Here is a 15546-nt window from a genome sequence, read left to right as displayed (position 1 = left end):
TATATCACAAAAAATAAAAAATCCAGCGGTAAATAAATACCACCAAAAGAAAGCTCTATTTGTGGGAACAAAATGATAAAAAATTCATTTGGATACAATGTAGCATGACTGAGTAATTGTGATTCAAAGTGCGAGAGCACCGAAAGCTGAAAATTGGTCTGGGAAGGAAGGGGGTTTAAGTGCCCAGTATTGAGGTGGTTAATATGTTCCTTAAGCATTCCCATTTTTCCTCTGTGGTCAGTGTTACTAAGGTTTGGTCCCAGTTTACCCTTTCCATCATTGAGCACAATTTGGGAAAGTTTACTCTTCTGAAGTTTAGGGTTCTTATGTTCCCCTCTTGCCTTGTTATATTGTTATTTATGCTAAATGTGATCATCTTGTGATTGCTAGAGCCCAGGTTGTCCTGGATTCCTACCTCCGAGATTAGGTCTGGGTCATTAGTGATCAATAGATCCATCACTGCATTTTCTCTAGTAGGAGAATCCACCAACTGAGAAATGTAGTTGTCCTGTAAGGTTTTAATGAAGAGACGTGTAGTCCCCTCTTCCCAGTCAATGTCGGGATAATTGAAGTCCCCCAATATGATGACTGATCCCAGTTTTGCCACTTTACCCAACAGTGATATAAATTCCAGCTCTTCCTTCTCCCTTTGGTTGGGTGGCCTATATCAAACCCCCACAATTACTTTTCCCTATGGAGTTCTACCCACACCGATTCTAACTCCATACTCATCCCTTCCATAATATCACTCCTCTCTATCACCCTTATATTATTCTTGACATAGAGACATAACTTTTCCCCTCTTTTTCCTAGGTTGTAGATCCTACAAATCTAGTTCCGGTGCCAAAACTAAAGTTAAAGCACATCTGTGGACTACGTAATTGTCCCGATACTCAAATAAAACTATAACTAATATTACCCTCTAGGAATGTGTCATTAAATTCTGTGGACAATTGTCTCCTGGTTGTCTTCATGCCGATCCGAACGTCTGTCAATGCTGGGGTGTAATAGCTAGGTGGGGGTTTGGAGTACACACAGCAATTAGACCCGTTTGCAGCCTTGGCCAGCTGAAGATGCATTTTAAACAATATGTTGGGATGCTGTTCATCATTACCCTTGATAAAATACACTAAGCTAAGTATGCAAATAAAAATGATGCTCCTCATTATCATTCTTGGATGGAGTTGAGCAGCTTTTTGCAGTGACTGGCATGGATCCAGTTAAGCTTCAAAGAAGTCGGCGTTGTCCGCTAAACCTGGTATGGCTTGGAATACCTCCACTCCAATCCCGTCCTTTGATGTTTCCTCACAACGCCCCAGTCACCTGGTTGAATAGAATGTACACCAGTTATCGTGTCAGGGTCTGGGAGAGACTCCCAAACCCTATGATGGACCTTTTGGAGCTCCCTTTGCCGGGATTGTACCTACCCCATCAGCCGAGAATGTAAAGATGACAGCTGCGGATGAAAGTACAATCCAGTCTTTGGTTGACTCCCAAACAAAATCTTGTAGGGTGATAACCCATGGGGCTGTCTAGGGGCATTCCTGATGGGGTAAAGAGCAATGGGAAGACATTCAGGCCATGGCTTTTTAAATTGTTCTTTTCAGCCATTCAACCTTACCGCTACTTTGAGGATGAACCCCTGGTTAATGTGAAATGCTTTACATACCTCTGCAAAGATCTGACCAGTGGAGTGTGATCCGCGATCCGACTCGATCGTTCCAGGCAGCCCCCAGCGAAATACTATCTCAGACAGGATCTTTTCTGCGGTGGTAGTTGCATTGGCATTGTGAATGGGCCAAGCCTCTGGCCTTCCAGATAGGACCACAAACCTATGCCAACCCAAAAAGTGTATCTCGAATCTGTATAGAAATTGATCCTCTGATCTTTATGCATCTCACAGGCTTTTGCTAGTGGCCACAACTCAGCTTCCTGTGCTGACTTATGGGAATCTAAAGAACCTTCTTCCACAATTTCACCAGTTGTAGTTACCGCATAACCCGTGTGTGGCTTACCATCTGGGGTGTAGTACCTGGAACCATTGACAAAAAGGTTAGCGTCTGGAATGGGGGTCTCCTTCACTAATCTGACAGCCGCTGATTCCAACTCCATCAAAGAAAGGCAATCGTGTTGTTCCTCGTGTCCTACTAAAGTTGGAAATTGATCAGAGGAAGAGAGAGATTAGTAAAGTTTTGAAAATTATCATTTTCCGCACGACCTTCTCCCCCTTTCTCTTCCTCCTTAACAGAAGAGACGCAGGGTTCAAAAATAGTACATCGTTTAAGGTTACTAGGTCTCTGGAGGTACTTCAATGTCTGTATTCTCTGTGTGGTTAGATGTTGAGTACACTGAGAAATGCAATGACCTAAAAAAAAAAAAAACCCTTCTCCTTGCAGAACTGGCCTTGCCTGCAATAGAGAGGTTCAGACATTCGTAAAGACACTGTCTAGCCCATGAGACCTATGGTGGGAGTTGTCTCCCCTGGAAGGGGAACCTTGCCTCTAGGGTCTTGAGATCTTTTTGGCTGCAGTTTTGGCTGCATTGGTGTCAATGATGCAAGTGATGGGATATTTTAATTCCTCTAGGATGTGGGCTGACACCGGTTTACCAACGCCCTATGATGGGTCATAGTAGTTTCTGACCATACCTACCTTTGAAGTATCCGGATTCTCAGGAATAAATTTCCACTTACCCCGCGGACCAGCCGGGTTGGTCAGACAATTATGCCTCATGTGCCCTGACTTTCTATATCCATAGCAGATCTGTTAAAAAAACTTGTAGTTTGCTACAGAGTTAGGAGAGAGTTCAGGTGTTATGACAGGCTTTTGAGAAATCGAGACAGTGTGAGGTGGGAGGTTGATAACAGTATCGAGGTCTGCACTGTGAGCTGAAGAAAACGGAGATTGAAGTGCAGAGACAGTAGAGTCAATAACAAGCCGTGAATCAGAAGAGACAGTGACAGGTTCAGTGTCAATGGATCTGGCTTTTCAAGTACAGTGGGTACGGAAAGTATTCAGACCCCCTTAAATTTTTCACTGTTTGTTATATTGCAGCCATTTGCTAAAATCATTTAAGTTCATTCTTCTTCCTCATGAATGTACACATAGCACACCATACTGACAGAAAAACACAGAATTGTTGACATTGTTGCAGATTTATTAAAAAAGAAAAACTGAAATATCACATGGTCCTAAGTATTCAGACCCTTTGCTCAGTATTTAGTAGAAGCTCCCTTTTGATCTAATACAGCCAGGAGTCTTTTTGGGAAAGATGCAACAAGTCTTTCACACCTGGATTTGGGGATCCTCTGCCATTCCTCCTTGCAGATCCTCTCCAGTTCTGTCAGGTTGGATGGTAAACGTTGGTGGACAGCCATTTTTAGGTCTCTCCAGAGATGCTCAATTGGGTTTAAGTCAGGGCTCTGGCTGGGCCATTCAAGAACAGTCACGGAGTTGTTGTGAAGCCACTCCTTCGTTATTTTAGCTGTGTGCTTAGGGTCATTGTCTTGTTGGAAGGTAAACCTTCGGTCCAGTCTGAGGTCCAGAGCACTCTGGAGAAGGTTTTTGTCCAGGATATCCCTGTACTTGGCCGCATTCATCTTTCCCTCGATTGCAACCAGTTGTCCTGTCCCTGCAGCTGAAAAACACCCCCACAGCATGATGCTGCCACCACCATGCTTCACTGTTGGGACTGTATTGGACAGGTGATGAGCAGTGCCTGGTTTTCTCCACACATACCGCTTAGAATTAAGGCCAAAAAGTTCTATTTTGGTCTCATCAGACCAGAGAATCTTATTTCTCACTATCTTGGAGTCCTTCAGGTGTTTTTTAGCAAACTCCATGCGGGCTTTCATGTGTCTTACACTGAGGAGAGGCTTCCGTCGGGCCACTCTGCCATAAAGCCCCGACTGGTGGAGGGCTGCAGTGATGGTTGACTTTCTACAACTTTCTCCCATTTCCTGACTGCATCTCTGGAGCTCAGCCACAGTGCTCTTTGGGTTCTTCTTTACCTCTCTCACCAAGGCTCTTCTCCTCCGATAGCTCAGTTTGGCCGGACGGCCAGCTCTAGGAAGGGTTCTGGTCGTCCCAAACGTCTTCCATTTGAGGATTATGGAGGCCACTGTGCTCTTAGGAACCTTAAGTGCAGCAGAAATCTTTTTGTAACCTTGGCCAGATCTGTGCCTTGCCACAATTCTGTCTCTGAGCTCTTCAGGCAGTTCCTTTGACCTCATGATTCTCATTTGCTCTGACATGCATTGTGATCTGGAAGGTCTTGTATAGACAGGTGTGTGGCTTTCCTAATCAAGTCCAATCAGTATAATCAAACACAGCTGGACTCAAATGAAGGTGTAGAACCATCTCAAGGATGATCAGAAGAAATGGAAAGCACCTGAGTTAAATATATGAGTGTCACAGCAAAGGGTCTGAATACTTAGGACCATGTGATATTTCAGTTTTTCTTTTTTAATAAATCTGCAACAATGTCAACAATTCTGTGTTTTTCTGTCAGTATGGGGTGCTATGTGTACATTCATGAGGAAGAAGAATGAACTTAAATGATTTTAGCAAATGGCTGCAATATAACAAAGAGTGAAAAATTTAAGGGGGTCTGAATACTTTCCGTACCCACTGTAAAGTTAGCCCAGAAAGAGCTTCCTCCACTTGTCTCACCAGATCGCTGGACTCGGCTATCTCCTCAGGCCTAGTGTACATAATGCGGTTCTTCCTGACAGAAACCGCCCTATGTACGCCTTGCTGATTGACCATAATAGATCTCTGAAGCCAAACTTGCAATACGCCTAGGATCTTTGTTGCCTGGAGCCTAGTCCTAAACCAACTGGTTCCCTGGGTTATGCAACTTCCTGAGGGGTCTCATGGCCCGAGCCCCAAACACAGACTCCATGTACCGCAAAATTGTTTGGCCTCCTGGGGGGGCCTGCGTTTTCCCCCCTTGCTTGGATGAAGTATTGCCCATGACGAATCTCTCCTACGCACCTGGTTTAGGAGAAACACTACCAGGTGCCTTCTTACACAGTGTCGGCCTGCTTCCGGACTCTGATTATTTTACACAGCCCTCAGCCGGTCAGCTAGAAAACCTCAACCCGGTGGCTTAGTACAGCTATACAGCTCAGCAACCCCCACACGCTCCCCAAGTCCACTTATTTTACACGGCCAAATGTGGGCCGGGTTTCAGTATCTACTCCTCACACGTTGAAGGCTTTAACAAGCGCATCGCCATCCACCGTTTCACGTAGACGGCTCAAAGTACACACGTTCATTTCGACCTAACCCATACAGCCTAACAACCCCGAAAGCACAATGACAGTCCTCCCTATAACAACCTTGGTTTCAGTCTATTCGTTGATGTTGCATTAAAAATTAAATTGTGATGCCGGTGACTGATTGTACAATGGAAGGTATAACCTCTATACCTAAAACTTATCCTGCAGTACCGAAAACACTACCTGTCTGAAAAATAAATGCTACTCAGTACAGAACAAAACCGAAAACTGAATCCAATATAAGAATGAATCAGTCACACTCCACACTGTCGTCTATCGTTGAAAAAAACAAAATACAGTACAAAAACAGCTTACACACAAATGCTTGCAAAACAAAATAGTTAGCCCTAAAAACAGACATAAAAACACAAAAAAAAACGGATGTGTTGGATATATATGCTAAATTTGAACAAAAAGACGAACAAAGGTTAGCTAGAAAAACAACCGCGCGATGATCCTGTAAAAAAATCTCCCAAGATGCTGAATTTCAATTTAATGGAGAAACCCCGCTTAAAACTGAAATACAGTACAAAAATCACATAATAGCTCTGTAACAAAGATGCCATTTTAAACAAAAAAAGAGAAAAATATTTAGAAATACCAAAAACTGAAAGAAAGGAGGCGGTTTGTTAAAACTCAAAATGGTGACTCAACCATGTGGGTTTCAACACCACTAAACAAAATGTGGATGTAGAATCCAAAATGGCTGCCACACAAAGGAAATTGTGTTACAACCACATGGGTCTTAATGCTAAAACAAGATGGCGGCCAAACACATGGTCAACACAAAATGGTGGCACTTAGAATCAGCAATCACAACAGAAAACAAAAAGGTTGAGCAAACATGTGTTTCTTGGTATAAAAACAAAAAGATGATACTAAAAACAGGAAAAAAGGATTTACGATTAACCATTTTCAAAATATAGTGTACTGTAGACAATAGCTATCCTCAAGGAATGCTGATTTTCCGCTGCACAACACAATCTGCCAATTAAAACAGAAACTCAGTACAAAACCTGGATGTCTGTGCTCAACTCAAACTTCAGCGTCTAAAACAACCACCAGTTTCACTAATAAATGAGTTGCTGCCAAAAACCAATTCCAGCACATGCACAAACCGATTGTTATACTAAAACGCAGTATCTGCCGCTAAAAAACCAACACCGACTGACTATCTATTGCTATCCTATCGAACGAAACTGATATTACAACAGAGATGCTGAAATGGAAATATTTAACACATATACCACAACCCCATATAAAACCCTTTTAGGCTGTATTAACTGGGAACCTTGTAGAGGACTGATATACAGGTTTTTCCCCCAATTAATAGACCTATCCCCAGCCACAATTAATACAAAACACCCCATCATTATACAAAAGAGCGAAAGCTGCAAATGAAAAGGTCCGACTCACTCCCCTCTTTTTTTTTTCCACTGTAAAGTTTAGAAACGTTCAGTTAGAACTTCCTGGCTCGCCATTACTGTTGTGGAAATTAATAGAGTTTGGAGCATAGAAATTCACTTGGTGCGCTGAAAAGCGCACTTGTGGATATTAATATACGCCAAGTGCCATTAATCCCTTGTACTGAAAAGTACAATGTACAGCTCTTTCGTATAAGGTTATCCAATCGCTCAGCGTCAAAGAAAGAAACAGGCGCACGCTGTGTCAGATCAATGCCAACTGAAGATACGCTGCCTTTAGAGCAGAGCCCAGGTTTATTTATAGTCGGAGAACAAAAGGGGATTACAGGGGAGGTGGCCTCAACACAACCATCATGTATACTTTTAAAAGTACAATAGAAAAGGTGAGTGAATGTTTATGGAGAAACACAGCTATATGCACGAGCCTCTAACTGCCAAGTGAAAGCGAAACGAAGCAACATGGCTGCCACATGGATTCTCTGAACTTGGCCACGCTAATTCACAAGCTTGCACTCCATTCATAACCTGTTTTGAGCTCCTAAGCGCCCTCTTCGTCTCTCAGGGTCTCAAGACAAAGGATCAAAAGTCAGGGCCTCCACCAAGCCATGAGCGGGCTCTTCCAGACCTGTGGACAAAGCTGCCTCTGCTCGAAGGGGCACCCTCACCTGTATCTGGGGGGGGGGGGGGCGTCTTTACTGGTTTCCGGATCCATGGACCTTCCTGGTACAGGACAAGTGGGTCCTCAAAGTTATTTGGTCAGGCTACGAGATCGAGTTATGTCTTGTCCTCGGGAAAGGTTTTTTCCCTTCCAACCTCCACTTGTCCCCAGAAGATTTGTTACTTGAAGGGGTGATTGTTCCGGTTCCGACTTTGGAACATTTTCAGGTATTTTTACTCAAACCGGACCTCAAGGCGCTAAGCTGCTTTATGCGAGTACAGACGTTCCGCGTGGAGTCCATTCACATGGTAGTGGCATCCCTTCATAAGGGGGATTTCTTCTCACTTCTATTGACATCAAGGACGCCTACCTGCACATTCTACAATGTGCTGCTCCCCAGCGCTTCCTCTGTTTCGCCATTGACGAGTAGCATTATCAGTTTGTGGAGCGCACCTCGGGTCTTCACAGGAGTGTTTGCCCCGGTCCTGGCATTGAGGCAGCGGGGGATCGCGGTACTGGGGTACCTGGACGATCTTCTGCGAGCTGAGTCTCCGACTGCTTTGATGGACTACTAGAGATTGCTCTTCCAACTCTGAGGGAGTTCGGTTGGATCCTGAACATTCAGGAGTCTGCTTTGGTTCTATCCACAAAACTAGACTATCTGGGTTTGACTCTGGACTCGGCCTCAGCCCGAGTGTTTCTTCCTCGGGAAGAACTCCAGACATTACAGGAGGCAATTCAGCGTATGTTGTTCAGCAGATGGTCATCCCTGCGGGATTTTTTTAAAGCGTTGCCTATGGAGATGTTTAAGTACCTTAGTTTGTCGCCATTTCATGAGTGTTTGCAATTTTAAAGCATGACATGTTGGGTATCTATTTACTAGGCGTAATATCATCTTTCACATTATACAAAAAAATTGGGCTAACTTTACGGTTTTGTTTTTTTTTTATTTTTTTTTTATTTAATGAAAGTGTATTTCTTCACAAAAAATTTCATTTGAAAGACCGCTGCGCAAAATACAGTGTGACATAGAATATTGGATCATTTGCCATTTTGTTCTCTAGGGTCTCTGCTAAAAATATATATATGATGTTTGGGCGTTCTAAGTAATTCTAGCAAAAAATACAGATTTTTAACTTGTAAGCAACATATGTCAGAAAAAGGCTTAGGCTCCAAGGGGTTAAGGTAAAAAACCTTCTGGCTTTGGAACCACTTTAAGGGAGGGTAAGGTATGCAATGTCATGGTGTCAGCATGAGTTTCTAGGGCATGTTTAAATTGGAACCCAAAGTTTCTAAAGTTGTACACTATGGTGGGTTATGTGCTGTCATTATTCCTTTTTGGATGTTTCACCTTTTGAAAATGCAGTAGTTGATTTGTTTACTAACCACCGTTGTTTTGTAACCATCTTTGTGAGTACTTTCTCTTTTTTAGGGATATGCCATAAATGTTAGAGAGAGATATAAGCCAGGCCTTAGCTCATGCTTTTTATGTTATTGCAGTCATAGAAATTAGTGAGCTGGGAGTGGGACTAGAGGGTATTTTTCATGTAAGTAGTCACTGCACATGCAGAGGCTTTTTGTCATTGTCACAGTTCTCAGTTCCTCCCCATGTCAGCCACGCCAGGACATTTAGTACAGTGGGGCTTCCTGCTACTGAATCCTGCCTCCCAGCTCTGGCAGACTGAAAACCTCTACAGTCTCTGTGAGATGTCACAAAATATAGATAAATTTGAAAACGCTGAAGAATTCATGTATCGGGGGAGGGAGACTTGTTAATGATTAACAAGGGAGGGACTTTAAAGTGGTTGTAAACCTCAAACATGAAATATGAACAAAGCATATCCCTCTGCTGTGTGAAGGTGGTGTGTCCTTTACTTCCAATCCGCTCTCACAGCTGTCCTCACTAAGCTCCGCAGAATGTCATTTCAGCTCCCTGCTCCCTTTTTTCTGACAGCTCAAACAATCTTTATAAATTTGGACTTTGAACAGATGTAGAGAAGAGGGGGATTGGTTTCATCTCTATATATATATATATATATATATATATATCTCCTGAGGCTAGTCACTCACTGGTTATACTTTAAGTATAGGTGAACTTTAAGGTCTGTTAAATATTGTATATCTGTACATTTGTACATGTCATAGTTTTTTTTTTTTTTTTTACTTTCAGACTTTGGCCCAGTTTTAGCAAGGAAGGTTTTGACCTATTATGGCTTTACATCTTCAGATTTGAGCTCTGTCGACGACCTGCTTGATAAAAGTGATGATTCATTTCTTCAAGATGGTTTTGAAGATGTATTTGTCTGCAGTGATGACCTAGACAGTGAAGGTGATGTATTTGAACGTATTTTAACTTCATTTTTCTTTTTCCCTCAAAGGTATGGTGAATAATGCTTTATTTGCATTATTATAATAAAGTGTAACTATGCCATTGCAGTCAGCCACAGTGTTCCTGATCACCTTCACACAGTACAGGGCCAGTGCCACTCTACCAGTACAGCCAGCCACAGTGTTTCTGATTACTGGCACATCAGTCACAGTGTCACCAGACCAGTGCAGCCAGCAATAGTGTTCCTGATTGCCATCACATGAGTATAGTGTCACTATACCAGTGCAGCCAGCCACAGTGCCCCTGATAACAGCCACACCATTCACAGTGTCACCAAACCACTGCAGCCAGCAACAGTGTTCCTGATCGCTGCCACACCAGTCCCAGTGCCTCCAGACCAGTATAAAGCTGAGCATACATTGCTTAGATTTTTTTGTTCAGCCTTTGAGGTGGCTGGCGGGAATTCTCACTGCTCTATTGTATTCTGACAGTGGAGGTACTCCTCCACGGCTAGAATACATTTATCACTACATTTGATCAGCACTGTAGCCACTGATTGAGTGATCAATAAATTGTCTTCTGTTGAGTGGCAGTGGGCACAAGTGGATTAAAATTCGGCAGATCCCTGCTGAACTGGGCGGATTTCGTTACATCTATGGCCACTTTAAGTCAGCAACTATATTCTGTTTTCCGCCGCATTAGTCCCAGTGTCACTAGATAATTGCAGCCAGCAACAGTGTTTTTGATCACCACCACGCAAGTCTCGGTATAACAGACCAGTTTACACCAACAACAGTGTTCCTGATTGCTCCAACACCAGTGAGAGTGTCACTAGACCAGTGCAACGATGTTCCTGATCACTAACCACACCAGTCCCAGTGTCACCAGAGCCAGTGCAGCTATCAATAGTGTCCCTGACCACCGCCACATCAGTACAATGTCACCAGAGCCAGCGCAGCTAGCAACAGTGTTTTGATCACTGCCACACCAGTGCAGTTTTGCCGCTGCCTGGACTGATCCTTTGTCTGTTTTATTGATCTTGTCTCTGGCTGCAGCCTAAACTGACCCATCTGCATGCCCCACTGACTATGTTTCTGTGAGACAGCAGTCCTTGCCATCCACTGTGGACAACTGCACTCATTGAACAATAGTTCATACTGCAATGATTCCCAACCAGTGAACGTTGCTTTCCCAAGGGCAGCCATGTTCCATTTGGCTAGGCTTGCTTAACCAACAGGAAAGGGGACTGCTACAGGTAGTGCTACACTAAGCTATATTTCCTGTCCACTTTTACAGAAGCGAGTACTGTAGTACACGCTTTTTGATAAACTGTTGGGTAATTTTGTAAAACATGGGATACTAAGTTCCGTAGAAAATCGGTAGCAGAATCTGTTTTAGGAAGAAATTCTAGGTGTGTCTGCACTGTGAGAAATATCTCATTGAACTGACAGCTTTGTATCACAAGAAAAATACATTTCCACTTTCTGCATTTTCCAGAAGCTTGTGGCAAAAAATGAAATCTTCAAAAGACTCCCAATGCCGCTTAAAAAAATTACCTCTGTATTTGCTTTTGTAGGTGTTTCTACAGTCCTAGTGCTCCAGGGCCCCCAACATGTTATAGGTACAGAGGAAATTAGATCTATAAATTATGCCCTTTGCAAGCCTGAAGTTGCTCCCTGGATCTTTGGGTGCTCTATGTGGCTAGACTGTGAAAAAGTTTCACGTACTAGGTATTTTACTCAGGAGGAGTAGCAGAGAGTGTTTAGAGGTATTATTCTAGGTATGCTGTACTGTATGTTAGGAATATCTTATTAATTGACAACTTTGTGTAAAATTGTTTTTATTTTCTTTCGTCACTTCCAAAAACTCATGGCAGAAAAAAATCTTCAAAACAGCCGGATTTCCAAAATGTGGTCATTTGTCTTTTTTTTTAAACTGCCTTGACACTCCAAACAGGTGATTGTTAGTCAGGAAATTATAGATACCTAATTTGTGCCCCTTGGGGCCTGACCGGTGGGCCTGGTCAGACCCTTTGTGTGAAAGGGGCCTAACAATTATTCAGTCATGCAATCCTTTACCCAAATTTATTTTATACCTAACAGAAATAACTTTCTTTTGGCGGTATTTAATCAGCGACGTATGCAAAATACATACCGTAAGTGTATATTGGTTTGTGTGAAAGTTTTAGCGTCTACAAACCTTTGTATGCATATTTGAAAATTGCTCATTTCTGATGTACTGATGGTCTTTCTCAATTCTTGAGGCCCTTAAAATGCCAGGACAATACAAATTACCCCAGAATGATCTCTTTTTGGAAAGTAGACAGTCTGAGGCATTTAGTAAGAGGCATTGTGATACATTTTTTTTATTTTATATTTTTTTTTACATACTAGTGCAGTACACAGGGACATCATATGACTGGTGTGTTGGTGAGCAGGGACCCTGACTGGTGACCGTTTATGACTGCGTCACTAAGTCAATGACCCAGGACAAGCGTGCAGGAAATGAAAGTTATAGAAAATACATACGTCCTCATCTAATTACTTGTGCTTGATCAGTGGCTCAGAGTATCGAAGTCCGCCTCTTTCACATAGGCGGCTGTGTAAAAGCATGTTTTGTTATTTTAAAATCCCACAACTCCAAGCACAGTGATTACTTGTGGTTGTATATTGCAATTAACAGCGATTACTTGAGACTACATTTAGCTGCGGTGTAATTGCCATTTCTGATATGCTTCCTGTTTTTCTTTATTTTGTTGCCGCTGTTATCCGCAAGTAAAATAGTGCACTACGATTTCCTGCAGTTATGTACAGTTAGCTACGATAAATCGGTGCTGGATGCAGTCAAATTATTTTTTTTCTAACCGCACAAAACCGCATGCAATGAAACCATCGCTAAACGCAGTGTGTGAACGGGGCCGTAGGAAAGCATTGTCTAAATTAAGCTGCAGTAGATAACTTAATCTACCTGAAACTAAAAGCTGTATTCTATCTGCCTGTGTGAAAGGGGTGGATCAGCACGTAAGCAATGACATTTTCTTTTCCTGATCATTTACTTATCCGCAGACATTTTACTGACAAAATTAAAGTTTTAAACTTGCATGTGTTTTCCTAAAATTAATATTTTTTGGAATAACCATTAAAGCTTATTATTATATTTATTTTATAGGTAGCGATGGAATGCTTCCACTGAAAAAGTCTCACTCATTTGTCAATCTTGACATTCACAAGGAAAATTCAAAGCTGAATCACATAACATCAGGACAAAGACAAACTAACTCATTGGTATGCTACATTTTATATTTTGGGTTACTCTGTACCATTTTTTTAAAATCAAACTATTCTTACAGTACACTTCGAGGAGGTTTGCATTGCAGGAAAGGAATGCATTCTTCTAGTGGTGGCTGACACGTTTGCATACTTTTTTTAAAAATGTTATTGATCCAGAACAGTATTCTTTTTCCAGAAAAAAAAAAGAAAATGAATAGCTAAATGTGATGCCTTTTATTGGCTACCTGCAATGGCAATTGTAACAAAATTTCATCAAGGCAACCTTTCCTTATCAAAGCCAGTATCTTTCAGATTATCAAGAAAGAGAAAGATAACTTGCACCGGTTGTCCTGTTACGTCAGTACTATATACCATTTTTGCCACAGCTGACAATGCGTAACATTTTTACTATTGTTGAATGCCCACACAGAAATGAGCTGAAAAATAATTTGGGGACATTTGGAATAGAATGCAGTACCTGACTGGACATATTTTATTTACCAGTTTTTCTGTAACATAACAAATCAACAATTTTTTGCTGTGTGGAATTGGGCATGGTTTGATTTACTGTTCATTTTTCACTTGCCGTTGACCTTTGTGGGAGAATCCCTCCTCCAACCCTAGTACTTTACAACTGCATTCTCTGCAGGTATATATAAAAATGACAGCCATAGCTCTTAACTCTGCCTGTCAGATCACTGAGAGAGGTGTTAGTTGGTCTCTTGAAGAGGTTTATTTAAAGTTATATGAGGAGAGACTTGTCTATCCTTACTCTAATGGTTGGGCATGCCGTGTTTGTGGCTCAGCACATAAAACAGAGCAACATAGGCATGATAAATGGATGTTACTCGGTTTAACAAAAGGGAACTGTTGGAGAACTGAAAATATGAAAACTTTTGATGCTTACAGGTCTGTTATTGTCGATTACAAGTTCTAAATGTCACAATCTGAATGCTTATATGTTTTTTGCTTGCTTCTCTTCAGTCAGATGCCTGTTTTCCTTTTAAAATTATTTTATTCATGTTCTCCTTAACAGGGTGCATTTGGAGATGAATCTGTGATACGTCGCAGAAAAGAATATGTAAGCCTTGATTATCCAAGTAGGTGTTTGTGTATATTTTATAAACTATTTTTACTTCTATACATGTACATTATAATACCTTTATAACTTCAAGTTGCAATTAGCTTCAACACTTGACCCCCAGAAAATTTTACCCCCTTAGTGACCAGAGCATTTTTTGCTATTCAGCACTGCGCTATTTAACTGGCAATTGCGTGGCCATGCCACACTGTACGCTAATGAAATTTATGTAATTTGTTTCCACAAAAATAGAGCTTTCTTTTGGTGGTATTTGATCACCACTGTTTTTTTTTTTTTTTTTTTATTGTTTGCGATATAAACTAAAAAAAACAGAAAAATGTAAAAAAAAAAAAAAATATATATATATTTTTTTTTTTTTTCCGGCTATAAAAAATATCCAATAAAACTTTTTAGGAATCCTATTTCTTCACAAATTTAAGCCAAATTGTATTCTGTTGCATGTTTGGTAAAAAAATAAATCCCAAAAAGTGTATATTATTTGGTTTGCGGGAAAGTTATAAAAAAATTATAAAAATTCCAGTATCTATACCAGATGCTATAATAGTAATGGCGGTGATCGTCCCACTATAAGTTGCTGATGCTGGCTGGGCGATACACTAACTGACACTGACATCAATGGTAACACTAATATAGTAATCTGTCACTGTACTAATAACACTGGCTGGGAAGGGGTTAGCATCTAGGGGCAATCAAGGGGTTATATATGTGCCTAAATATGTGTAATGTGTGTGTGTAATGTGATACTTTTTAGTAAGCAATTCTGCTGTTTTTTCCCCTGCTTTGCAAGAAATAATAATAATAAAAAAAAAAAAAAACAGCAAAATCGCCTGTCACTATTCAGGGCTCTGTGTTTACAGCACAGAGCTCCCTTTACCTGAATGATAGAGCCGATCAGTGGGTGGAGATGGGTCAATCATTGGCTGGCACATGCTAATCGGCTTGTGCTGTAACAAAGCACAGTCAGGGCGGCGTGCACGCAGAACCCCTACCTGGAAGTGCTGGATCACGTATCAGAAACCTGATTCAGCGCAGAGAGGCCACACCACCACCATACATGTAAATGAGGTGGTTGGCAAGCTGTTAATAATAAGGCTAGTGATGTAATAGAAGAAAAGTTCTGAGGCTCAGCAAACTTTTTTTCTCTATCGTTAATTGACAAGATGCGGCTCCATATTCTTCTTAACCATTGGGTTATGCTGCCCCCTACAAGAGTAGGACACTAGGCAGGATAAATTGTTACCACGACTATGGGGCAGTCCTGAAGGCATACACTCACTCACTAACTCTGCTATAGGATTCAGTTTGTTTCTGCCTAGTTTAGGAGTAGGACCTAGTTCCCGGCTGGCACTTCGGTCTTGGCTTGCTTTTTTTATTTTAAAGGGAACCTTTGTTAAAATTTTAAATTTTTAGCTAGTTATGTTTCTGAGAGAACTGCAATCAACGGCCGGACTGGGTTTCAGACTGGATCCTTAAGGTCTCCCAG

At 41.5% G+C, this 15546-nt stretch overlaps 1 protein-coding gene across 4 annotated transcripts in view; it reads left to right on the top strand.

The window, feature by feature from the left end:
• The window catches only part of LRRK2 (leucine rich repeat kinase 2), an 816940-nt gene that overhangs the window by 301691 nt on the left and 499703 nt on the right, over window positions 1-15546 (top strand). For all 4 annotated transcript variants that reach the window (XM_082254234.1, XM_082254231.1, XM_082254232.1 and 1 more), the window contains 3 exons: window positions 9534-9692; window positions 12861-12976; window positions 13998-14061. In XM_082254234.1, coding sequence (XP_082110360.1) covers window positions 9534-9692; window positions 12861-12976; window positions 13998-14061 — 339 coding nt within the window. The remainder of the gene's footprint in view (window positions 1-9533; window positions 9693-12860; window positions 12977-13997; window positions 14062-15546) is intronic.

Source organism: Pelophylax lessonae (genome assembly GCF_965119305.1).
Source record: "Pelophylax lessonae genome assembly, chromosome: 4".
Taxonomy (NCBI): Eukaryota; Metazoa; Chordata; class Amphibia; order Anura; family Ranidae; genus Pelophylax; species Pelophylax lessonae.
The sequence above is the reverse complement of the archived record's forward strand: the minus strand, read 5'-3'. Positions and strand labels throughout refer to the sequence as shown.